Source organism: Centroberyx gerrardi, chromosome 4 (assembly GCF_048128805.1).
Source record: "Centroberyx gerrardi isolate f3 chromosome 4, fCenGer3.hap1.cur.20231027, whole genome shotgun sequence".
NCBI classification, from domain to species: domain Eukaryota; kingdom Metazoa; phylum Chordata; class Actinopteri; order Beryciformes; family Berycidae; genus Centroberyx; species Centroberyx gerrardi.
Window position 1 is genome coordinate 17,165,850 of NC_136000.1, and position 27,229 is coordinate 17,193,078.

Genomic DNA, 27,229 nt, shown 5'->3' on the forward strand with positions numbered 1-27,229 from the left:
TGTAAGTAGCAGCAGGAATAATGATTGCTAGGAACAGTGTTTACTCAGCAGTTAGGCCGGCATTTAGCTCCACAGTTTGTCTTATTTCATGTTAGTTCAAAGCACAGCAGTTGATAAAATGAAGTTGCACATTCATTTCACATATGATTGCATTTTAATGGGGCCAATGTTCTAAGACAACTGCATTTTTCAATATTCTATCACGGTGTGTTTCTTGAGTTTGATTCTCTGGAGATTGCGTTGTTATGAGTATAACTAACTGCTCTTTATGTCCACTAATTTGTGAAAATGGCCATCTGAGTATGCAATGATCTCTCTTGGACCTCAGAACGAGGACGATACAACAATGTCCATGTTTGGCTCTCTCAGAATGACTGAAGCACAAAAGAATCCATCAAAAGCAAAATCATCTCCAGCCCAATGCACACATCATGCACACATCTTGTCATGATCATTATGAGTTGCTAGACACACTCTTCAAAAGCAGCACCATCCAGCAGTGATCACACTCTTCAAACATCACATCACACAGCTTCAATGAGTGAAGGGTGAAACGATCAAAGTGAAATCATCCCTGATTGAATGAACATCTCCAAAACAACCGTCCTTAACCGCAGACTCATGAACTTTCCTCTGAATAACCCCTCAGTTGACGTTCCCTGTGTGGTGTTTTGAGAGCTTGAAGTTCAGGATTTATCATGAGACACACAGCATAGACAATGTGGCTCTCTGCCAAATGGAAAGTAAAATCATCTGGTCACGATGTAAATATTTGCATTATGCTGTTCATTTCAATTGTTATTATGCCTTTGTTCTTGACGTGTGATCAGAAGAATGAAGTTAGACCACATGCATGCTAATGTATCTGCAGTCTTGTGGCTTATATTAGTCATAAACCACATCTTATGGATCATATAGGAGACCGCTTTTTTTTCCATTAACTAATTTTAAACAGTTGCTCATGAGTTGACCTCCATTCAGTGTGCAAGTTTGCTTTATAGCTATGAATTACATGAACAGCAAATCCTGTTTTTGTTGCCGTCTCATAACCCACAAAACAAAACTTGAATAAACGTGAGTAAAAGGGAAGGACTGATATTCTCTCTAAATTATGTCTCAGTGAATTACCATTACATTTTTTTTTCTAAAACAGAATGATCACGATTCTTAAACTCATCTTCCTTAACATCTTATCAGCATCATTGTTTGACATCAGGACCCATCACTGGACACTGGCTGTGACTTTATACAGTATATTCTGAAACCATGGATTGAACATCTTACACTGCATATTAATCACAGACCTAGGCTGTGATCATGCAACATGAAAACAGGGGTCTCATCTCAACTAGCCAGAATGCAGAATACTCTGAAAGCACAACCCTAATGAATATTATGCTCATTCATGCTTAAATAATGTGACTGTTGCCATGGCACGCATGGCAGATTCATATACAGCATCGTTACTTCATGCTTTAATTTCAACTTCAGACACAAGGCACAGCTGAGAGGCTGGTGAAGTATCTCCTCATTAAGTTTTCTGTGTCAGGCTGTCTACATCTGTACAATAGTAGACATTATAGCATTATAGAGCTTAAGTCTAGTTTATCAGCAGGACCTAAACCCACTGGCTGCGGGCCAACTCAGTGGTCTCTTACTCAAATAAACGTGTGGGTGAGAGCGCTTCAGAGCTCCGGCGGAGAAGCTCATCAAGAGCTGTTGAGAGGGGCCGAGGGGCCGAGGGCTCTCCTCCCGGAGGAAGGTGTGGAGCGCTATGCTAAGCAGCAACAGCTAAGCAGGCTCTTTCAATGGGCTCACAGTGCTGTGTGTTTACAGAACAGATTAGCGTTAGCCAAAGGCTAGCTTGGCTAATCTCTCTGTGAGGTTTAGCTGGTGAAGGCACAGGGGCTGTGAGTGTGGTGTGTGGTGTGTGTGTGTGTGTGTGTGTGTGTGTTTGTGTAGAGGTGAAAGATATGAGCATGTGGGGGTGTTGTGTGTGAGCATGTGTATAGGAGGAGGTATTAAGCAGGGCTGCGTGGGGTGGGGGGTCCTAGAAGTTCAAATATTGAAGGTTAGTAACCTCCTCAATCCTTCACACCCAGAGGGTAATCACAATGTCAATCCTTTCAAAGTGACTCCCACTGGACTCCCCCACATTGAGCCAGTGTTTACTCTAGGCATGTTGCTATACTGGCGGAGTGAAAAGAGCCTGGTGATTGCAGAGATTTCCTCAGATCAAGGACACAGGGTCTGCGCTGAGAATGTAGTCAGCACTCAGCTCCCAGAAAACTCCCTCTATAATGGAGGTTGGGGAGTCCAAAGACCAACTGTTACTGTTTGGAATGGAAACATGAAGATAGATTGAAACACACATAGCGTATTAGTGGGGTGCTGGCCCACAGGAACAAAGATTCAGAGTAAAAAAATGTAGCCGCACTCCCAGCTCCGATGCAGAATTCTTTATTGTTTCGACAGCAACACTGTCTTCCTCAGGGTATAAATGGAAACATGGCCTACCTAAATATAATTTCACCTTATAATATCAACTATATTTTGTCAGTTTTGTTCCAGTATAAATCATACCATAGATTAAGAGGATACCATAGATTCACAACGTAGTTTAAAGGAACTATTTAGTCTTGACTTATGGGTGAGCAACAGGCATTCCACCTGTTCAGAGCTGGATCTCTGATCATGATCTAATCTTATATTGGCCATGACAGGTGCTATAGCTACAGCTAATGTTTCTGATGATGTTCAGTCATCTGCAGATGAGCTCTAGACAGGACAATATTGATATTGAGACTGGCAGCTTTAGAAACAATATCAACTCAAAAACCCAACATTTTCCTCATTTGCTTTTCAACAGCTGCCAAGCTGAGAAGGGATAAAGCGATAAAAAATACCTTGATGATGATACCTGATAATGCCCCCATTGAAACAGTGTGCTGTCAGCCTCTCCTACTGTATCTCTCATCTGTCACTGTGTGTAGTTAAGGTGTTGAACCACAGAGGATTAGACAGTTTCAAGTCAAGCCAAGACACGCTGCCTCTCCTAGTGGAGGAAAGCATGTGCTTGTCTTAAGGATTTCGGTATGGGTGAACCGCATCAAGCGAGGTCAACTTTGACAGCGTGATCCTGCTGAAAAGCCTTTGCAATATAAATCAATACTATATGGTGCATTTTCAAATGTAAGCTGTTTGCATATACTGTACTGCAGGGGTTCATTAATCTCTCTCCCCTTTCTCTCCCTCTCTGTCTGTCTCTCTCTCTCTCTCTCTCTCTCTCTCTCTCTCTCTCTCTCAGAACTGGTGCAAGGTGGCAGTGTATCTCTGTTCTTGGGGCCCTCTGAAGGCCTCCACTCCCACACTCTGCTGTTGGATGAGGAGAGGGGTCGTCTTCTGCTGGGAGCCAGGGATCACGTCTTCTTGCTCGACCCTGACAACCTGGCCAGAGGTCCCAGAAAGGTACAGTATGCCGGTGACAGGGCAGAATGGGAATGAGATATAATATCGCTTCAACAGGGCTCCAACTCTTAGGACTGTGTTTTAGCACAAAACATGGCCAAAAATAGATATAGCGCAATAAATAAAAGGCAGCTTTTGGTTTCATAGCCGTTCAGGCCATTTGCTGAAGTTGAGAGGTTGTTTAGGTAGACTCAGAAATGTTTGGAGCCGTTTGGAGAGTCCGCGCACTCGCTGACAGAGGGAAAGTGCTGGAAGAGATTCAAGTCTGAACAGCTGAGGTGGAGTAACTGTCCCAATCCTCAGACATGCAGACTCACGCATGGAGTCACTTGAGACATCCCAATAACCTCAGCTATGTGCTGTGAATGGCTCATTATTGTAGAGACAATCATTTAGCTTCGCCTCGTGACACTTATACCTGTCTGGCCGTCACTAGTGGTAATGCATAGTATCTTTCCGGTGCTGTTTCTGCTAAGCTGGAATGCAGAATGCGGTCGCGTATTGTTTTAGAGAAGTAATAGTTCATTCAGTCGACAGCTTTCTGAAACTGTCTGCCTGTTGTGGTCTGGGTCATAATCTTGAACTTGATCTTCAACCTGCTCCTCACCCCTGTTACATGCACAAGCACAGGCACACACACACACACACAAGCATAAAAGTGCATACAGATATACACGTATGGGTATGCGTGCGCACACTTACACATATACACAAACACACAAATGCATTTGGAGGGATGCCATATGGTAAAGTTTGTAGATGTGAGTGTGTGTTTATGCAGCTGCGGTTGATCCGCGAGCGAGACGACATTGTGTTTATTTGATCTTTATCTCGTTGTTTTAACTCTTAGTCCTGCTCTCAAAGTGTTGCCTTTCTGTTGCCTCTCTGGTCACTGATACTGATGCTAGGGAGATAGACACCATAAAGTCCAGTTCTCTGAGACTTTTGTGTCGTGACAGTGAATATGATAGCCATGCAGAGACACAAACATGGAGTTTATCACTTAATGGAGAGGCATACCTGGTAAGAGACCCTCAGGCACTAAATTTAGCAGCCAATTAGTATTCTCTTAGCAAACATTCCAGTTATGTCTACCTAGATTTCAATAGATAGCTAGATAATGGATAGATGCTGTGTTATAACATGTCATACCACAGTCTTTACAATGCCGCCATAGGCTGTTGTGAAACTAGGCCACTGACAATTTCATATTGTAGAAATATGTTGCAAATCCAGCTAAAGGTTTTCTGGTTTTCTCTGAAGTCCTCAGTAGCGTGCAATCATATGGAATCATGGGATAATGGAATATGTGTGCCGGTGTGTTTGCATGCGTGTTGAGGCTCTATCGACCCATGAAAAAGTTTGGCGATAGCGCCCCTTGGTAGGATTTAGGGGTCGAACACGCTAAGCACATAAGCCTGTTATAATACATGTGTGAACATGGCGGGGTACATACAAGGGACACTGGACGTTATCCCTCCATTGCTCTCTAATACGACTGCCTGCAGGTGTTAATTGTTGTACAACTGAGATCAGTCGAAGAATAATCCACAAAGTACTGCAGAAAGTAGAGCAAGGAAAAATAGGTTCTAGCTTATGCAGCTTCTCATTGCTTTCAGACCTGATGTTCAAAGGCTCACATTCGGGTTTTGAGATGTTACTCCCTTTATTTATCTGTTCTCAGATCAGCTGGCCTGCTCCCCGAGACAGAGTGGAAATGTGCAAACTGGCAGGCAAAAATGCAAATGTAAGTGCTCCCGGAGAAAATCACATCCGAAACAACCTTGACAATAAATCATATGCATTCTTAGCAGTTCAAACGCTGTTGTGTTGTGAGTGAATGCCTGGTAAATCTCGGCTCTCCTTCTGTCCCTGCTCGTCCCTGACCCGCTCTCCCAGTTGGAGTGTGCTAACTTCGTCAGGCTGCTCCACAACTACAATCGAACACATGTCTATGCCTGTGGCACAGGAGCCTTCCACCCCAGCTGCGCTTTCATCGAAATCACAGGGCAGAGAGAGGTAAGGTATATAGGAGTCAATGAATCTGAGCAAGAATGATTTCGGCACAAGTTCAAAAGAGTTGCATTTGGAATTTTTGGAAGTCCTTGGTGTAAAATCATCTTCCCCTCCTTCCTTTCTTGTGTCAGGATGGGGTGTTCCAGCTGCTGTCTGCTACAGTGGAGTCCGGCAGGTTGAAATGTCCCTTTGATCCCTGGCAGCCGTTCACCTCAGTCCTCACAGGTAAGAAAAGCCATCACACAATACTTCATCTGTCCTACTTAATCTTATCTCTCATACACCAGGATTTTATTGCAATACCAGCACCATTCCCCCAAGAATACACGATATTGCTCTTCATGCGTCTCCATGTCTCCCGTTGTGTGAGTGAATTTGTATCCAAAGATGTGCTTTTCGCAGCACTTGTCTCTATCTTATTATGACCTTATTTGGTCAAACCAGAGGCGAGCAGGCATTTCTCTGTCCAATAAAATGAAATCAACAAAATTACTTGGCAGGGAATTGTAAATATTGAGACATAGAAATGTTTTTTACCATTATTTCTCCTTCATGTGTTTGTTTCTTGAAATATTTCTCCGTCTGTGTTTTTGTGTATGGGTTTGATGAGGTAAGCCAGTGAAATCATAAAAGCAAAATAATAATGTAAACAATGTCAAATCTATTTTCTCATTCATTTTTATAGAGAACATATACTGAAACGGATTGTAAAAACATAACTCATACCAAAGAATGCCTTACTGTTTCACTCTTCAGTTCCAAATATCTGACAAATGTGGGGTTTTTATTTGAGGATTAACATTCTATTGTCAGCATCACATTTTTCCATTTTATGCCTTGACCGAGTTTTAACCAACAATTCAGATCCGTTCATTATAACCCATCCAGCGATGTTCAACGACTGATTGATCTTCCTCTCTTCTGATTGGTCCAGACCAGTACCTGTATGCCGGCACAGCCTCAGACTTCCTGGGTAAAGACACAACGTTCACACGCTCCCTTGGCCCGCCGCCTGACCAGCACTACATACGCACTGACATATCAGAAGACTACTGGATCAACGGTACACACACGCTCGACCCGTGTGCACACAAACTTTCTGAGTGCTGTCATAACTTGTTATTGCTTCTTCTCTAATCTTTACATTTCCAGCCTCTCCATTGATACAAAGAGGCTCTCTGTGCCCCCGGGGTGGTTATTGGCATTCCAGTCCCGAGGAAACAGCCCACTTATTCATTTAGCTGGAACTTTTATATGAATGCCATAGCTGAACAGGGACCACACCTACTGGGGAATTTACAGTGTGCCACAAAGTTCACGGTCTTAGTCACACAGCCGCATGCTGCCACACACATGCACACACTGATGTACGCACACACACACACACGCAGACACACACACACACACGCACACAGTCACACACACAGTTATCAATGGGATGGAGTCTCCTCTCTCTGTGTATATGTCTCCAGTCTAGACGGTTTTACAGCCACTGATGGGTTGTCGTGTATCAACAGTTGTCACCAGGATCTAAATCCTTACACATAGTCTCCACATTTCACAACCACCGAGTCAAAGTGTGTCGGAGATGTTTGGAGTAATTATGTCTACCCTTCTCTCTCTGTCTCTCTTTCTCTCTCTCTCTCTCTGTCTGTCTGGGTGTGTGCATGACTGAGCGAATGTTGATGCCAGTGTGCGTATATGCGCACGCGTTTGAGTGTGACAGTCACAGAGAGAGAGAGCACATCATTTCTTTTCTGTGTCTTTCCCTGCGGAACGTCTTTCCAGTGCTGCAGGAATAACAAGGCCCCTCTGTGAAGTGTGTGAGCAGCCGCACACTAAGCTGCTCCAGTCAGGGAATCACCCGGGGGTGGTTGGCTTGGCTTCCAGGGGTTGAGCTAATGTTGATGTAATGCCACTGCAACACTTAAGCCTTTGGACTAGTTTCCCCCTGACTCAGGACACTAATGGCAACATGCTGTAGATAGTTTCTCCAGAGGTCGTTACCCTCTGCTTTTTCCTACCTTATTTATTTTACTCAGTGTTCTTCAACTCGCCTCTAACACTATCTTTATCACTCTGTAACGTCTTAAAATAGTAATTGCAAGTAATTCTTGGAATTTGTAACCTACTTGGAGGAACAGATGGTTGTGACGGACTGTCTCAGGACAGTAAAAATAATAATGTGATACTTTATTGATCTCCAAAGGAATGTTCTCTCTTTGATTCAACCTTCAACAGGGAGGTCACAGCACAAGGTCAGCTATAAAAAAAAGTTAAGAAAAGTAGACTAAATTGGCTTTAAAATTATTTAAACATTCTGGCAATCACTGTATTATCCTATGTAGCAAACTGGGCTGCCATCTGGTAATCCAAGCAGGTTAAAAAAATGGTAAGACTTATTATTTGTAAATACTTTTTTCTTCTTCTCTCACCTCCCTTATGTGAAGTTTTAGCGTAGCACCTGGAAATGGTAATAAATCAGACCGTTCTGTTGAGAGAGACTAAGATTGTAAACACACGTGTGCTAAGTGTAGATGCTGAAGAGTGTTAATCCCGCCTTGCGGATGCAGCGCATGGTAAGGCTGTAAATATTACTCAGTTCTATTTTAACACTCCCCACCGCTCTCTCTCTTTCTCTCTCTGTCTTTAGAGGCCAGGTTCATAGCTGCTCATCCCATTGCAGACACCTACAATCCAGACGATGATAAGATATACTTTTTCTTCCGTGAGGTGTCGCGGGAGGGGAACGACAAGAGCATCCTGTCCCGTGTGGCCCGTGTCTGCAAGGTGAGATATTACACAGGGAGGGGAGAGACGTGAGGAGAGAGGGAGGCATACAGAGGCAGGAAGGAGAGGTGAATAAATGACAGAGGGGCAGACAGGGAGGAGAGGAAGAAGAGGATGGAACAAGGCAAGCCTCAACCAGGAAATATGGATATTGAGACCCAGCAAGCAGTGAGACAAATGAGGATGGGATGGGAAGATAGAGAGAGTAGGTGAGACATAGTGGGACTAGGAGAGAGAGGCAGCAGGACTGCAAGATCCCTTACAGGGTTTGGGGGAGTCATATCTCTTAGAGTGATCTGATCGGATAGATCTCAGTGTCGGCCACCACAGATGTGCTTCATGCCCCCCGGGGAGAGGCCTTCCTGGTACATTCCTCTTTTGTAGTGTGCTGAAAGAGTAGCGGGCCGCTACTGTCAGGAGAGGTAAATCATGGTTTAACCCCTTTGTGCTCTGCTGACAGGGCAATTCAAGTGCTGCTCCCTGGACAGTCATGAGATAGATGTAGTCAAAAGAGCTCTGCACCAGTTCCCAGCTAATTTCCTTCCCCAGAGGGATTGCATGTTTTCTGTGTTAACAGTGTGAGATTGAAATAATAAAAATAATATTTTTGAGTTAAATGAAGAAACAAATCTGTCCTCCTGTCTGATTCCATCGGTTAAATAATGGCCAGAGACGTTTTCATTTTCTTTGGCTTTAATTAAAATTTAATTTGGTGAGTTTGTACATGTGCCATCACCGAAGTCCCACTTTTTACTTTTTACACCAGTGAATTTCTGCCACAAATTTGCTCATACCTGAAATGAGTTGTTTGGGAAAATTCCCAAATCTTTGCTTTTCAGCAGTAAGAAGGTGCAAGACATTTGAGAAGCACAAGTCATGTGTTACAGTGCCCACACAGCGCCCATTTTACAGCACTTAACAACAATATAATAGGCTGGGCTGGCCACTGCAGTGCGGATCTGATAGATTTATGATCGGGGACCTTTACAGGGGCCGCCATTTTATGTTATATAGCCTACTGTATGTATCATAGTTAGTATCATTAGTGGTTCCTCGTGGGACTCGCCCACGCAGCAGTGCTGTATTAGCATTCAGAGGTCTATTGCTACATTCTTAGAGAAAAGCTTTCAGAGTATTTATGACTTAGGAGTAAGCTGTAAGGCAGACTGGAAGGAGATTCCTCTAGATTACATCTCTCTCTCTCTCTCTCTCTCTCTCTCTCTCTCTCACACTATCTATCTATCTATCTATCTTGCTCTTTGTGTTTTTCTTTCACTTTCTTTCTGTCTGTCTGTGTGTGTGAGTTTGCAGGTGGGTGGGTGTTTGAGTGTGTCTGCCTGCATGTGAAAAGAATGGAGTTAGATTCCTTTCTGGTCAATGAGAATAGCAGCACTTCACTTCTATCATCTTTGAAGTTTATCGCCATTGGAAAACATCCTCATTAAGTGCTTTCATTTATTCCGTCTCTCGAGTACAAGTGTGTTTTTGTGTGTGTTGACCCATACTGGTCTTTTTCTGTATTGTTTGGTAAGTGCCCAGGCCAAGTTAAATGGGGAAGTTTTTCTAAGAGTTTTCTGCAGGACAAAGAAGTATACTTGAGGACTCTTGCCATAGCTCAATCAAAGGTTACTACTTGAAACAGCTATTCATATGCTAACATGAAACCTGCATAATTAATGAGCAACCCCATTTGATGTTAAAACTCTCTTCCATCAATCTGCCCTTCAATTTTTTCTCTTCTCCTTTTATACTCTTTCTACTCTCTCTTTCTGTTTCCCTCTCTTTCTCTCTCTGTTTCAGTTGGTCCTGACTGTCATTATAGTAACAAGAGGGTCTCCTTTGTGCTAGTTAAATAAGCACATCCATACTAGGGGCATGTGGTTCACCTGTTTATTTTCCTAATTAGTCCGGGAAATAGGAGTCAGACTGGAACCGTGTGTATTGTCTTCAAGCTGTGTAAGTCTATTAGATCGATTACAGTTGGACTGCGGTTTAGAACAAAGTCTGTAAAATGAACTGCGGCTGTCTTTTGGCCATGTTAGACAGCTGCGATCTGCTGACTGTGGATTCGTCACAGAGTGTGTGGTTGTGTTTCAGAATGATGTGGGTGGGCTGAGGAGTCTGACCAACAAGTGGACCACTTTCCTCAAAGCCAGACTGGTGTGTTCCATCCCCGGACCGGACGGGGTGGACACACACTTTGACGAGCTCCGTAAGTAACTGTTACATACACACATACTCTCTCTCTCTCTCTCTCTCTCTCTCTCTCTCTCTCTCTCTCTCTCTCTCTCTCTCTCTCTCTTTCTCTCTCTCTCTCTCTCTGTTACTAGTTGAGTGGGAATGTTACTGGTTTTAATGGACCAAGACTCTGGACCAGCTGGGAAAATGTAGGCCACAAAAGTATAGTAATGCTGTTCCAGCCCTCCATAATTACAGTCAAAGTAGTAGACTATTGCACTGGCTCCCAAGTGTGAATATGTGTCACCATATGAATAAATATGAAAGAGGGGGTTGCTGAAAAATAGCATGTTCTCTGGATAGATAACAGTAAAAAAAAAGTATTACTTTCCTCTGTGTGTTGTAGAGGACATCTTTCTGCTTCCCACCAGAGATGAGAAGAACCCTGTAGTGTATGCCGTCTTCACCACCTCCAGGTATGTTCAGTATTCATCACACCATCATCGATCCCGCCTGCGGTCATCTCCTTCTTCCCTGAGTCTACTTACCTTGTCTCTTATTTGCTCCTCTCTTCCAGCTCCATCTTCCGCGGCTCAGCCGTGTGTGTGTACAGCATGGCGGACATAAGGGCTGTGTTTAACGGACCTTACGCTCACAAGGAGGGGCCCGACCACCGCTGGGTGGAGTACGAGGGGAGGATCCCGTACCCCCGTCCTGGAACGGTGCGTTGGCCACCACACACAGGGACACAGAGGCAGACAGAAACACTAGCAGCTCACACTGATTTTTTACTAGCTAAGGATGAAGTCGTTTTTTCCACAGATAACATCAACACAATCCTCAGCTTTGTTGCTAATTAAAAATAATAAACATTTAATTTCACCTAAGTGGTTTCAAGGGTTAAACTTTTTTTCCTGCGTCAAATGCTGCAGGGTATGCATGCTCACATCTGCACATGCAACTTCATGATGTATGATATGACCTGGGATTTGATGAGGTAAGTATAGGTTGACATGTTAATCAGATTTTTGTTTCGCTTTGTTTGAAAAGTTAATCAAGAGGGCAGTACTGATGTATGGAGAACTTTTGGGGTTCAGGTTTACAGTTGACCGCTGTTTGAGCCGATATAGAGAGGGAGAGCAGGACCAAGGCGGATGTCCCAGATGTTCTTTACCTCCTGCAGTTCTTCCAGACACCACCAGAGGGAGACATACCCCAGTAAAAAAACAAAAAGAGAACAGAAAGCAGCAGTCAATGCAGTATAAGCTTGCTGTCAGAAAGTGATATAGAAAAAATGTCAGCAAACATATAAAGGAGATAAAAAATGATCTGTACATTTATTTAAAATTTTGCTATTTCTGTCCCCTATTAGTGCCCCAGCAAGACATATGACCCAAGGATCAAGACCACCAAAGACTTTCCAGATGAGGTGGTCAGTTTCATTCGCTTCCACCCCCTGATGCATCGCACTGTCGTCCCTCTGACTGGCCGGCCGGTGTTCACCCGCGTCCGGGTGGACTACACCCTGACTCAGATAGTGGTGGACAGAGTCATAGCAGAGGATGGACAGTATGAGGTCATGTTCCTGGGAACTGGTGAGAATGAGAGACACACACTCACTCACACACACTCACACACACCTCTGCCCAACTGTCTGCTGCAATTCTAAATTTGACCAGCAGAGGGCACTAGATCATCATAAATTGTTCTCAGCCAAACAGTCCTAAATGATTTTGCTGTCTATGTATTGGTCTTCACATTGGTGCTGGAGGAAAGTGTGAATGGAAGGTTTCACTCGGAACATTTCTTTTTTTCCGTCCAGTATCCTGTTTTAGTTCTTCTACCTGTCACACACACACACACTCTCAAACACACACACACAACCTCAGCACTGACTCGCTCATGCATTTTCAACACTTAATTAAAGAACTGAAATTGTTAAGAGCTTGAGAATGGTCCAACGCTGAACTTTTGTGACTGCCCTAGAGGAGGGAGTGAGTCCATGGACTAGGAAGCCTCATCTTTACTGAATTTGAAAACAGTGCTCATACCTGGCTGATTTGCATTATTCACCTCATGATGAAAAATACATGTCTTGTGGTTTGCTTGATTTATCATATTCTCCTCTCTTTCATTTTTGTGTCTCTCTCTCCTTCTCTCTCTCTCTCTCTCTCTCTCTGTCAGATGCCGGCTCAATTCTGAAGGTGGTGAGCATCACTCAAGAGAATTGGTCCACAGAGGAAGTGGTGCTAGAAGAGCTTCAAGTGTTCCAGGTTTTGTACAGAACACAACCACCCACACCCACACCCACGCGTATACACACACACACACACACACACACACACACACACACACACACACACACACACAGCCAACATTGCTTTTTGATAGACAAAGCCAACTGTTCTCCAGTGGTCCACGGTGGGCCAGTTGACTCATCAAACAGTGAAATATTCATCATGTCTCTATCCTAAAAACTGTGCAGAGCTGCTGATGGATTTATGTGAGCCATTCATCAACAGACTCATCTGTCGTTTTCACTCAGAAAGTGAAAGGTCGGTTAATTGTTGTTTGTCTTTCTTCTTGCAGGTTCCCACTCCCATCCTGAGTATGGAGATGTCCTCTAAACAGGTTAGACCTCATTCCCATCCTCCTCATTCCCACGCTCTTCCGTATTCCTGTCTCTCTTCTTCACCTCCGTGCCTTCTTTTTTGCCACATGCACCGAGCTGTGTGCACATGCGGTATGAGGCACAAGGCATGGAAACTACAGTTTTTATCCCCATTTCATTTGTTTAATCGATTTTCCTCTCTCTCTTCAGCCTTCCCCTCTTCCATCTAGCGCTCTCTCCCCCTTCTTCCTCATTATCTGAGGGTCAGGGGTGTCAGTAGACACTTCACCCCCAATCACAGCCTCCCTTTATCTTCAGCAGCATCTGACCTATGTGTGTGTATGTGTGTGTGTGTGTGTGTGTGTGTGTGTGTGCATGTTTGCTAGCATTTCCAGCGCTTGTTTGGAAGTTTTGTTTTGGAATCTCCTTCACTTCAGACGAGTCGGAGCAGATCCTTAGAACTACCTTCCTAAAAATTCCTCCCGTTGAGAATTCCTTCAGTCTTTCTCAGTCTGTAGGGACTTAAATGTTTGTTTAAAGTTTTGACATTTAAATGAGTCTTAGAGTTATGATGCCTTGACTCCCAGTCATGCCTCTTTGACTGAGCTTTATTCAAAGTTGGGACCCTGAGGAAATTTTCCTGGATGTGTGCAAAGGGGGGGAAAAAAGCAAATGTCAAAACAAAATCTGCATTTTTCCACAAGAACAAACCGTCTCATTGTAACAGTGGCAATACAAAACAAACATTTTATCTTTTACCCAAGCCAGCTAATTAAAGTGCTGTTTATATAACCGTAGTTACCGCCTTTGAAGCTGAGTGTTGTGTGTTTCTCCATAGCAACAGCTGTATGTGGGTTCCAGTGAGGGGCTGGCCCAGGTGTCACTCAGTAGGTGTCACCTGTATGGCCAGGCGTGTGCTGAGTGCTGCCTGGCACGGGACCCCTACTGCGCCTGGGATGGACAAACATGCTCACGATACATCCCTGCATCCAAGAGGTACAGTATGTATGTGAAGCTCTTGTTCTCCCATAAAGTGGTGGTGAGCTTTGGTAGTACCTTCGGTTGTGTGGCTTCCTGGACATGATATAACCCCAAAACTGGCGATTCTCTGTTATCTGTTGCTCCGGTAGAGACGATTGGAGAATTGCATTTTTTTCTGTCTCCATTCACTGCCATTATATGGTGAAACAGGTCTTTCAGTTTGAAGGAGCTTTCAATTTGAATAAGTGTAACACTGAAATTCTTCAGACCGGGTTTCGGTGTTACATTTGTTGGTTTAATAACATAAAGAAAGTGATTCACTTAAAAAAATTAAGCAGAATGACTAGTTTTTTTTATATATTGTCAGAATCTGTTTTGTTCATGTTCGTTTATGTGCTGGAAGCATGATTTTGAGACATGTTTTGCCATATAATGGCAGTGAATGCAGAAAGAAAAAAAATGCAATTCTCCAATCATCTCTACTGGAGCAACAGAAAATCACGATTTTGGGGTTATATCATGTCCAGGAAGCTACTCAACCCAAGGTACTACCAACACCACTTTAAAAAGTTAAAGTTTTTGGGAGATTGATTTGTTGGTCAACCTACCTGGTAAATCATGAGAACATAGACAACTAAAACCACCCATGCGACCCCAGTAGATGATTCTCTCCTGTCTCCATGCTAACTCTTTAGCATAAACTATGTTTAGTGATAGTAGTAGGCGACTAGCATTATCCAAAGTTTGAAGACTGCCCTTTTACTAATAAAAAGTTGTTAGTGGTTTTTAATATACATTCTGTAGATTCATGATTTTTAAAAATGAAATATCATTAACTCAATACAGCTGATGTAGCCAAGTTTGCCAATATTCATCTGCTGCACAGTGATTTTTAGCTGTAGCTTTTATCGCTTCCTATGGAAACAGACAGTCGTTCCTGGTAGTTGAAAAGAGTATGTTATTTTTCATACATCATATTTCTCATATTTTGTTTGAATTTGACCAAACTACTCAAAACTGCCAGACTTCGGCACATATGATTTAAGATTACTCAGCCTTTAGCTTTAGAGCTGCTACAAGCTGTTCTCATTTCTCATTTTTGAGATAAAGCTAGTCGCCTACTTTCACTCAACATAGTGTCTGCATGAGTGTTAGCAAGCAGCACAGTGATCTACCAGGGACATGTGCTGTGTGATTTTGGTGTCTGTTCTCATCACTTAACAGGTTGAACAACGGGCCAATCTCCCAAAAACTTGCTGTATTCAATTCTCTCTCTCTCTCTCTCTCTCTCTCTCTCTCTCTCTCTCACTCACACACACACACACACACACACACACAATCACATGGACGTACATGCGTAAGCACAAAAACCATGAGATGTTCGAAAGCTCTCCCTCTCTCTTTCACTCTCTTTTAATTACTTTTCTCCCAGGTACTCCCAGGCACATTCATTACTCATTGTCATTGGGCTGTTTTGGAATATTGAGATGTCCAGTGGTTTGATTTACAGTAATGAACCTGGAGAATATTGGTGTCAAAGAAAGAAAAAAAAATTAAAGAAAAAAAGTGGTTCTTTAATCTGACCGTCTGTCGGCCTACTTCTCCAGGGCTTGTATGTGTGTGTGTGTGTGTGTGTGTGTGTGTGTGTGTGTGTGTGTGTTTCCAAGGCCTCCTGGTCCTTTATTCTGGGGCTGTCAGAAGGAGTTCATAGTTCTTGCTAAATATGTTTTCTATTTTGGTTCTTTTCACCTCTTCAGCATTTTTCCATGCCAGAGGGTGTTAGTCCATTTGAGTGCTGAGGCATTGATTAGAAATGCTGTTCCTCAGATGATTAATGCTACTGTCATTTCACATCTCTAGAGGTGCAAAAGTGTGTGTGTGTGTGCGTGTGTGTTTTGTTTGCTTGCTTGCATGAATCTAGGCTACAGCTAGCATGCTGTGCCCTACAGATGGGGGTCACACTGCTACATTATGGGCCAGTGTGGATGCTGTTATGGTTTGCGGGATAGTGGAAGCCCTGCTTTTAGTCTAGAGGGCTCTTTGAAAGCTGATCTTCACAGTGTCAGTGGGTGTAGGGTACAGATGACCCCCCGCAACAGGACTGACAGATAAGGAGGAGGAGGTGAAATGGATACGAAGTGAAGGAGTTCAAGTGAACAAAACCAAGCCAGAGTCCAAACAAACTTTTGAATACATTTCCGCAATTACATTTCTGGAGGAATGTAGTTTGCTTCATGTGTGTCAACAAGACATAGACATTGTGGGTTATCAATAATGGAAGGGCAGCTTAAATCACATTTTAAATGCTGCGCTTAACAACGCTGAAAAACGGTCGCCCACAGGCGGTAACCAGGCAACTCTCTCTTATGTGCACACCAAAACCCACACCAACAGGACATGAACTTGTTACCTCATTGAACTTTGAACTCAAATGTGTGTCTGTGTGTGTGTGTGTGTGTGTGTGTGTGTGTGTGTGTGTGCACGCATGTGTGTTTGCTCTCCAGGCGAGCCAGGAGACAGGACATTAAGCACGGAGACCCTGCCAGTCAGTGCTGGGACTCAGAAGACAGTACGTAGACTTTAATCCCTTCAGAAGTTCAGAGGGGCTTGTTTTGAAAGCTCAAAACAGATGTCTGGTCAGCTGGGGGAAATGAGCACTTCCAGAGTCACTAATCAAGGGGAAACCTGCATGACATACCTTTGCAGAGTACAATGATGCCCACTATTGGTACAATAACAAGAGATTCTACTCTTCTTCAGGTGTTGGTGGAGGACGGGTGGAGGAGAGGGTTCTCTTTGGGGTGCAGAGCAACTCCACCTTCCTGGAGTGCATCCCCAAATCTCAACAGGCCCAGATCCGCTGGTACATACAGAGACCTGGATCTGAACACAGGGAGGAGGTCAGTGAGTGCACTCGTCTCCACACATGCGCATATACTTATGTAACACAAAAAATATCATTTTTTCGAAAGCTCTCTCTTTCTCTTTCTCTCTCTCTCTCTCTGTCTCTACCCACCTTTCCTTCCTCTCTCTGCTCTCTCTGAAGCCTGAAGGTGGGCCTTATTTTTATTTTCCATGGGATTACTATACCTTAGGGGTTAGATGTTTCTCAGGGCAGGTCACAAGGCATGGATGTTATACGGCCAAAAACAGACGTTCACCATTATCGCAATCCTCCCTTACATAAGAACTTCAAAGCATCTTAAAACGGGGTTCTCCATCCATCATGTTTGACTTGCTTCAACCTCAGCCACCGTTTTGCCGCAAATCACAATGTTGCTAGTCCTGCTTGTCTTAGGGAAGATAAAAACAATGTTTGGAGCGTGGGGATACCGTTAACAGCTGATCAGTGGGGTCAGTACCCAAAGGTCACATTCATTGTGGAATCATAGGAAATGAAGGAGCAGCGCAGGGTCTCACCGGTTCCTTGAATGAAGTCATTACTGATGTTTATGAGTATCCAGGGCTCCTTAAAATCTTCTACAGCTCCTCTGTCTTGGAGAAAGGTGAGGAGTGACTGAGACCAGACACAAGCTGGGAAACAGGGATGGAATGGCTTCTATCTCACATGAAAGATGGGAAAATGAGTATTACAGATAAAACATAGAAAAAGACATCTTTTGGTGATCTGCAAGGAGATATACTGTGTGAGGGTTTTTGGGATGTAGAGAGAGAGACATGAGTGTGCTTGTGAAAGAATATGGGGAAAAATTAACGGCGGTTAGGGGCAAAAAAGCCCTTTAAAGTTCCTAAAATGCCCGTAAAATGGGGGCAAAAAAATACCCCCAATAACTAGGAGTATAATTTATTTTCCATTTCATCCTGTTTATATTTTTTTCATTGAACTGCCAAGTATTCATGCATGAATGCAACTTCAGGCCACCATCAGTGATTTGTGGGAGCGAACGACCAGGGATTCCTTCTAGTGTGTTTTGGGCGAGAAAAACGGAGCGGTTTTTGATCTGAAACCGATTGAGTAAACACACCCCAAACCAGCAGAAAAGTTTGGCAGCCGGCAGTAGGAGAAAATGCCGACCCCACACAAACCACTGCGTCAACAAAAAATAAACCAACCAATACTGTAAAGAACCCGAGGGGTGGAAGAGGGACTGGTTGGGGACAGAGAATGGGGGAAACCATCCTGTCATGTACGGCCTACTGTGAGTTTCCAGCAGTCAGAAAGTTAAAACAAAACTTAGTTGTACAAATTGCGTATTCATTTGCAAATATGCAAAGTATTTTGGCCTGAAAAGGACCAAAATGCCCCTACAAATCAGATCAAGGGGGCAAAAAAGATAATTTCTTACCCTGCAGACAGGATGAAGGGAGGGACGGAGAGGTAATGTGTTTGTGTTGGAGGTGTGGAAAGGAACTCATTGACGATGACACTCATCTCCTGAATGAGACAACAGAGACTCGCTTAGTCAGCACCTCAGCGCCCACCCCTCCCCTATCCAAACATACTTGCACCCCCCTTGTCCTGCACCCACTCCGACCAGGCCGGCTTGCCACTCCACCCACTCACTCCTCTCCTCCCCTCCCCGCTTCCCACTACACTTATTTACTCCCACTCTCGGTCCCCTGTCCTGCCTGTCAGGGGTGAATGTAAACAGACTGACAGGTGCAGGGGCCACTAAAGACCCATGTGTTCCTTTATAGGCCCGAACAGCAGAAAGCACAGTGTTTCCCTCTGTGTGTGTGTGTGTGTGTGTGTGCGTGCGTATATGTGTGTGTTTCTTTATGATCCCCTACAGCGGAAATCATAACATAGCGCTCCCTAGGGACAGCCATGTGTTTTCGGGGTAATGAACACAATGGGGTGTTTTCTGTGTTTGTGTGTCTAGGCATGCAATAATATGTGACCTATTGTACTCTAGACAAAGTGATGAGGGAGTGAACGCAGGAGCTCTCCCTCCCTTAGGATTATTATGAAATGGAAGCTAAAAAAATACAGCAGAATGTGCGTTACTCGATGGATCAGTGGTGAATTCAGCAGGGTTTGTATGGGCTGAATGTCCAGAAAATGTTATTTCGGAGGCCGTGACAGCACACCGAGAAAAAATACTTGTTGTCTCACATTCAGGAGATGAATGCCCATCCCAGAGCAATGCCTCTCACTTGTGCTTATTGTGATTTGTGAACAAAATGTTTATTGATTTACTGCGGCTTCCATCTCGCAGGTGGGTTTGGATTATTTGTTATGAGGTTGATGTAGGTTTTTGTTTTTATGTTCACTTCGGCCACGGTGGTCCAACTGGTCTCACAGCTGGGCCCGTGGTGTTAGAGCAGGTGACGTCTGAAACGTCTGGTTTGTTTCAACATCTCCCTCCCTGTCCTTTTCCTTCCCACCCTGTTTCCTCCTGTCTGTCATCCCGTCTCCCATCCTGTCTCTCAGCCTCCCTCATCAGCCCCACCTTATCGTCCCTTGATCTCTCCTCACGTCCTGCCTCCATGCCCTCCTCCTCCTCCTCCTCTTGCTTTGTTTCCTCTGTTGTCTCCCCGACTTCCCAGCTTCCCTTCCTTTCCTCTCCTTCCCCGTCTTTCTCTCCATCCTTTCTGCCCCCTGACTGGCTTGGATAGAAGCACCCCCGGCCAGCTGCTCACAGCACCTGCAGCCCACTCCAATACAATTCTCCTCATCCGCTCATACACACATTCCCTCCTCTTATCCCCTCATAAAACTCAGCTATTAAAGATGTGAGCTGGGAGAGATCTCTTTTTTGCACTCACAGTGTCTGTGTGTGTGTGTGTGTGTGTGTGTGTGTGTGTGTGTTTGTTTGTTCCTGTGTGTGCATGCACCTCCTGGAGCCTGGAACGCTGGCCCATTACAAAATCAGTAATGAGAAAAACATGGATGACATTGAATTTCGTCCTCGGTGTTCATTAGAACAAAGCCTCACTGACAGAAAACAGCTGAAAAGAACAAGATGCCTGCAAGATAATATAAGATAAGATAAGATGAGATACTATGAAATAAGATAAGATAAGATAAGATAAGGATACGAAATGATACGATACAATACGATATGATACGATATGATAATACGATACATTACGATGTGCTATGATACTTTACGCTACAGTACGATAAGATAAGACTGTAAGAAAAGACTGTAAGATAACAGATAAGATAAGATAAGGTAAGATAAGATGTATTCCCTCATTCCAAAAGCCTGAACTCAAGCTTCAAGATCACACAGTCTTCCTGAAAGCCTGAGAAATACGTAACCGCTCTATTTTATAGAGCTGTGATGTGTTTAAAAGACCATTAAACTCTGCCTTTCATTGGGTCTGTTCCCATACATGCACACTTGCTCACACATACACACATAAGTGTCCCTACACACCCAGGCTTCCATACATACACCCATAAGCTTCCTTGCTATTCCTTGCTATCTTCCATGCAGGACTTTGTTTGCTCAAATGCACACACAGACATATACACAAAGACACAAAGGCACACACGCACACACACATATGCATACAAATAAATGCACACCATCTGGGTGAGTTTAAATGTTTGGCATTGCAGTTTAGTCACAGATGCCTTGATTTTGGACTGCAAAGAGAGAGCGGCTTCAAAGGCGCACAAATAAATACACAAATACAGATAAAATGATTTTAGAAATTGCCCTTGTTTCCCGCAGAGACATTACATAAGTGTGATTTTATGTGTGTCTTCAACACAGATCCCATGTCATTTGTCAAGTCAGTCCATTGGTTAGAGTGTGTCAGTGAAGAAGAATGTGATGGGAGACAGACGAGGAAGTCTAATGTGAGTCAGGGTCAAGGTCCAAACAGCCTCTGTGCCTTAGGGTCTGCCTCTGGCTGGACAACACATCATCAGTGTCAGACCTAAAAACCACCACAGAGCCACACACACACACACATACACACACACACATGCATACACAGAGACTCACATGTAGAAGGATATAGGAGAAGAAACCCACAATACTCACACAGGCAAACACACATGGTTTTCTACCTGGAGTTAATGCATGGGCCAGATACTCTCCTCCTTGACTGAGCTCCCTTGCTTTTTCGCTTATCAGTTTCACCTCTGACTAGGGGGTCAGAGCAAGGCCCTGGGAGGTATGCTTTTGAAGCATCCGCATGCATGCATGGACATACGGCATACACACACACACACACACACACACATTCTCTCTCTCCCTCTTCTCTGAACACAGCTGTGTTGTTTTAGGCCCTGACAGCAGCCATGCCACCTGATGAATCATGGGAGATGCTAGTCTGCATGGAAAGAGAGGGCCATAAACATTAGTACTCTGCTCACCCCAGGACCTACAGACACATGCACCAACACACATACACATACCAATATACACACACATTAACCTTTAGCCAAACTCCTTCCTTTGCCTGTGCTTAATGCTGATACTCAACGTGCATCTAAAGATCTCTCAGCACCACATAACGACCTCTGGCCCCCCACCCTGTGGGTGACACTCTCCACACCCAATTCAGGATGCATCCTGTTTCAAGGGTCATTACCGTGCTTGGCTCACCTTGGATACAAATCAGACGTGAAAATATATGTGTGTGAACAGCTGGGAGGCATCAGGCAGGTGTTTTGTGAAAGGCAATCAAACTGATTGATTGGTCAGGGATCATGATACACGTAGAATTTCTTATAGTCTTGTTGCAAAGCTTTGAATGTTGATATACAATGGGATTTTGCAAGGGCCACTTTGGATAGTAATATTTCATGTGTGCTTTTGTGTTATATCCTATACATATATAGCTACCCATCTCCTTTGTGTTGAGGTTGGTGACTTCTCTGTATTGTATGTGAACGTATTGCAATTCTCTATTTTGTTCCAGGTCAGGCTAGACGACCGCGTCGTCCACACTGACCGAGGTCTCCTTATTCGCTCCCTCCACTCCTCTGATGCCGGTGTGTATGTGTGTGTAGCTCAGGAGCACACACGCTTCACCCACACGCTCCTCCGCCTCACGCTGCGCCTCGTCACACACGGGCACCTGGACGGACGACCGAAGCCCAGCGAGGACCCCGCGGTGGAGCTACGCCACGGAGGGGAGACTCGCCAGCGCTACAAAGACTACCTGAGAGTGATGAGCTCTCCCATCGGCTCTCTGGAGGAGTACTGCGATTCACTGTGGCTGGAGAAGAGGCCGTCAAGAGGGCGAGGAAGAGGCACGGGGGCGGGGAAATGGAAACACATCCAGGAAATGAAGAAGAGTAGGAACAGGAGACACCACAGAGAGAGGCGGGAGCGAGGGAGGGTGGAGAGGCCAGCAGAGGAGAGAGGGAGATAGTAAGGATACATTAAGAGGTTGTTTTTAGGGACGATATGGTGTGTATCCTGAGGTTGGATGATGAGATAGACGTTACAGAGAACTGTGGAAAATGCATTGGCATCAATCCTCAAGCCACAGATATCAGGAACCAGCACAGAGTTGATGGAACATGACAGACTGGCTGAAATATACAGTGCAAGAGCTCACTGAAAAAAATATCCATTTTAACAAGTAATTTAGTATTAGATTGTTTCATCATATTTTTCTAAATCTGCCAGTGGGATGAGAAAATGTCAATTGTTTCCAATGAAAAACAACTTGTTCAATGATTTTCTTCAATCACAGAACATTACCTTGAATACATACGACAGGAGTTATCTGCCTTATTTCAAGATATTCAAATTCTTGAAACAAATGAAACTGCACTGGAAACGTGAAATTATCCCACTCAGTTGGCAGCTACTAACACATTTTAAGTCTGAATATGAGACTAAATGGCTTATTAGGATGGACATTTTTTTGTTGAACACAAAGGCAAACTGGTAAGGATGCCACTCTAACCATCAGGTCATCAGACTCAAACCTGACACTTCTGACAAGTTGTTTCACGACACTGCTGATAAGACAGAGGACAAATAGAGGTGATGATTTGATGATATTGAAACCTATGGTTATATTGGTGATATTAGAAACATATATATATATATAAAAAAAAAAGAAAAACAGAAAGTTGTTGTTGCTTGTAATAAGGAGAGATGCATTCATGTTAGACTGTAAATATTTATATAACGTGTACAGGAGATGCAGCATGCTCAACTTTGGCTACTTATTGTTCTATATGACTATAATGATAACCATGTATTATGTGTGGGCAGAAAAAGTGACATATTTTTGTACAAAAGTAATTTCAGTATTTAGTAGGTTCAGTCTGTGTTTCTTTATTGTCTTGTTTGAAAATTATTTAAATAAATTTTCTAAGAGCCTGTGTGCCCTTAATTGCCGCTTGCTGAATTTCTGTTGAGAGTCAAAGAACAAAACAGTATGCAATAAATCTATAGAAAATAGAGGATCGTGTTATAGACAGTCTCCAACATACAGCAGACTCAGAGAGAGACGGGTTGAGAATGAGTTAGGGTGAGTTCAGCTGAGTCTATCCTGATATAGCAACAGTAGTCCCTGTGCACTGTATGCAGATGTCAGGATGATTCAGGTCCACCTGGTCTGTGTGTGTGTGTGTGTGTGTGTGTGTGTGTGTGTGAGAGAGAGAGAGAGAGAGAGAGAGAGGGAGGGAGAGAGAACGAGAGAGGGTGACTGCAGGAGAAGCTTGTGTTCAAACTCAGTTGTAGGTTTATAGAATACAGTGATACACTCTAAAGACAGCCACATCAATGCTATATTTATTATGAAAATGTGCTTTTAGACATCTTGTGAATGCCGGCATTATGCAACCCCATGCAGCTGGCCTGAACCATATTTGTAGTCTTACATAGCTATGTAGGTAATATGATGCACAGTGCCTACGTCAGGACTAACGTTGACAATAATATGACAAGGATCTCTCTGTGTCCCCCCCCCCAGGCAAGGTTTTATCAGAGTCATGAGTTTTCACTGTTTTAACTGATTTAATGCTGATGTCTCAAATTAGATTTTTGTGAGACTAGTGAAATACAGTACCTCAGGTAAGACTGGGTTATATGTGTGTCTGGTACCACTATATAGATATAGACAAACTTTAACCTCCTTTTCCTGACTGGCAAAACAGTCTTTTTCTGCTTGACTGATTATTTATTTTTTCATTTATTTCCTTTTGTTACACTGGCACTTTATTCAAAGTCAGGAAATCTCCATTTTGTTCATCTCCACAGTGATTTCTCTGGCTGTCTTGTAACAAAGACGATGAATATTTCAAGCAGTTCTTCCATGTCTATTGTTTATTTATCAGACAGCTGCAAAGAACAAACTACATCTCCCCAAAAAAGGAAACAGCAAAGGGAGAAGACAAGACCAGGTTTTATCATAGAAATCACAAAGCATAAGTGACTAGCTTTATCCCACTCATTTGCATTATCCACACATTGGCAAAAAACACAATATAATGTGTCATCAGAGAGGTAGAGCTGCAACTATATATATATTTTTATGCATTGGTGGTATAGAAGAATCTTAGGGCAGAAATCAGTGCTGGAAACATTTCACATGGCTTTGTTTCTAAATCTGTTAACACTCTGTTGATCTTGAATGTCTATTTATACCAGTCATTCTTCCAGTCCTGCCCCTCAATAACTTTTCCCACTGCCCACCACTTTCATGTGTCCAAAACGCTATTAGGCGATTAGTTCACTGAGGTGAGAGGAGAGAGTGGGGAAAATGGGGCGAGAGGGCTAAAAAAAAAGAGATTTGAGGGCAATCCAGACGTGGAGTGGTGAAACGAGAGGGAATGAAAAGATGCTGAGACAAAAGGAGGATGCTGGAGAGAGTTTGAGAGATGGAGCAAAAACCTCAGAGTGAATGGAAGGAGTGAGAACATGGATATGTGAGACAGGGAGAAAAGCGGGTTCGCTGATAGGAGTTTCATTTATGGGGCACAGTCAGTGAGGCAGGGCTCCACAGAACTGTGTGCCCCGCTGCAGCATGAGGTCCTGCATAAATCCCAGATATGGCCTACCTGAAGTCAACAGTTGCCGCATCACTGAACTCCTGAATGGTTCTATTCAGCACTGGTGAGCAGGCAGCAGACCACATGCAGAGCTGGGGGTGGGTACCGGAAAAAGAAAGAACTTCTCCACCTTCCAGTGTTGCTGCTGGTGATGCCATCGCCCTAAACTGCGCACTTTCACCAACAAGGTTATTACTCTTCCAGGAATCACATATCTGCATGTACGCTTTGACCCAAATGTACTTTCCCTACATAAAAGGCCCATTGTCAGATGTTCTCCTTCCACACAGGGTGCTCTTCACAGTGAAGATTCAGATCTGCGTCAGGCCGTTGCTCAGCATGCCACTGTGCACCTTTACTCTATGCTTGACTAAAAGCAGCTTTAAAACCTGTTAATTTGACCCAGAGAGTCAACTTGGCCTTCACATTTGGCTGCATAGGAGCCAATGAGTAAGGATGACTTGCCGTGAGAGAGACAGGCAGACTGAAGCAGCGGGGGTCAAAAAAGGAAAACAAGTTCGGGGAAAGAGACCAAATTTTGGGGAAGGAAGTACTTAATTTGATGTGATTGGTGTAATGAGCAAGAGAGTCTGGTCTGGACCCCCGTAGAGGTCTGACAGGATATTCATACATAGACAAAGGCACACATAGGGGGTCAGACACAAGAAACATCTGCTATTATTGATGAGGACATTTTTGATTACAAAATCATTGTTTTGACTAGTTTAATGGATCACAATCTTATTTGAATTTGGCACATTAAAGTCGATAATTACCTTGAAAAGATGTAGCATTCCAGTCTTTAAATTTAATAACAACCTTGACACTTACAAATTATCTTACAGATTGTTAAATTCCAATATCCGGTGACCTAAATACATCAATCTGTTTGCTTCCATTATCTTGACATCAGCTTGCACATATTTGTCAGTTTATACAAGTGTGCCCAGGTGCAAGGATTCAAAGCAAAGGTGTTTTCCAATAAACACTCTGTCCCAGAGCAGAACTCCAAAAGCTCCCAAAGCCAGAATCAAGATATCAAACAACCACATGACAAGAAGACTAGAGAGGGGAGAAAAGAGAGGAAAGGGGGAAGAGAGCGGAATTGAGATGTCAGCCTGCCAAGGTGTTTCTGCTTCTATATTACAGGGTATTTACAGCTGTGCAGATGTGTGTGTTTGTCAGGCGTTGACAGTGAACTTCTGGGCCCAGGTAGAGACAGCAAAAGTGTTGTGTGGGAGCTGTCGGGGTTGGGCGGTATTGATGGTTGCCCGGGGGTATTGGAAGGCTGGAGGTATGTGTGTGTGAGCTAGAAACAGTTGTTCCCCAGGAGTAATGACTACCTGTGCTCCCTCTGCCTGATTTACTGACGCACATGATCTCTCCTCGCTGGAGGATGTGTGTCGGGACAAGCAGGATGCAGTGAATATCCTAAACACACACACACAGGTGCCTGGCTACAACACAAACACACACACACACACACACACACTGTCTGATGGATGATGATTTCATTTGTGAAATGTTCAGAATTGCTTTGTAACTCACCTGAAAGATGTGTTGGAGTCATGGTTTAGTAACAGTTTTCATTACATGACACCATCATTATGCGGTTGCCAGTAGTAAGATCGTAATCGTCTGACACATTTATTTTTATACATCTGGCACATTTTTTTTTAAAGCGTATTGGGAGGAGTAGGAGATGTATTGGTGAATGGGATGAAGGCAGATGAAGAGGAGATCTTGCTTTCCACTCTAAATGCTCCCTCCCTTGTCGTTCTCCCCTGCTGTGGTCAACGGTCTGTAGCTGTGGTGGTATGCGACTGACTTGGGATGCGAGTGCAGTAATGCTGATTGGATATCGGGTGTCACGGGGCATTGTGCTTCCATGCATATCTGCTTTCACACAGGTTCTGATCATGCCCATGTTCTTCTCATTAGAGGTCAGGGGTCACAGGAGAGGCTGCTGGGAACGGCTCAGATGTCTCCGGTGTCAAAGCTGTGTCTGATTGCCTGGCGTACAGCAGGGATCACACACCGTCAGGCTCAGATATTAGGAAATACTCTTTTTAAAGGTTACAGGGACATGGGGAAGTGGGAAATTTCCTTATTTTATATTACATTGAAATGTCAATGACGCAAACCTAGCAAGAGGATTTCATAAGCGAGAAAGCTGTCTGATTATATAACCACTGAAGGTACAGTTTATGGCCTGTAAATACATTCCTAGTGATGATTTACCTTCT

At 43.8% G+C, this 27,229-nt stretch overlaps 1 protein-coding gene across 1 annotated transcript in view; it reads left to right on the plus strand.

The window, feature by feature from the left end:
• Positions 1–23,323, plus strand: part of sema3d (sema domain, immunoglobulin domain (Ig), short basic domain, secreted, (semaphorin) 3D) — a 32,701-nt gene extending 9,378 nt beyond the window's left edge. The window contains exons 4-19 of the mRNA XM_071927294.2: positions 3,308–3,468; positions 5,153–5,215; positions 5,368–5,487; positions 5,616–5,709; positions 6,419–6,547; positions 8,138–8,274; positions 10,372–10,486; positions 10,859–10,928; positions 11,030–11,174; positions 11,825–12,047; positions 12,637–12,725; positions 13,042–13,083; positions 13,902–14,059; positions 16,549–16,613; positions 16,805–16,944; positions 21,890–23,323. Of these exons, the coding sequence (XP_071783395.2) occupies positions 3,308–3,468; positions 5,153–5,215; positions 5,368–5,487; positions 5,616–5,709; positions 6,419–6,547; positions 8,138–8,274; positions 10,372–10,486; positions 10,859–10,928; positions 11,030–11,174; positions 11,825–12,047; positions 12,637–12,725; positions 13,042–13,083; positions 13,902–14,059; positions 16,549–16,613; positions 16,805–16,944; positions 21,890–22,345 (2,207 nt within the window). The 3' untranslated portion in view covers positions 22,346–23,323. The remainder of the gene's footprint in view (positions 1–3,307; positions 3,469–5,152; positions 5,216–5,367; positions 5,488–5,615; positions 5,710–6,418; positions 6,548–8,137; positions 8,275–10,371; positions 10,487–10,858; positions 10,929–11,029; positions 11,175–11,824; positions 12,048–12,636; positions 12,726–13,041; positions 13,084–13,901; positions 14,060–16,548; positions 16,614–16,804; positions 16,945–21,889) is intronic.
• Positions 23,324–27,229: the final 3,906 nt, after the last annotated feature.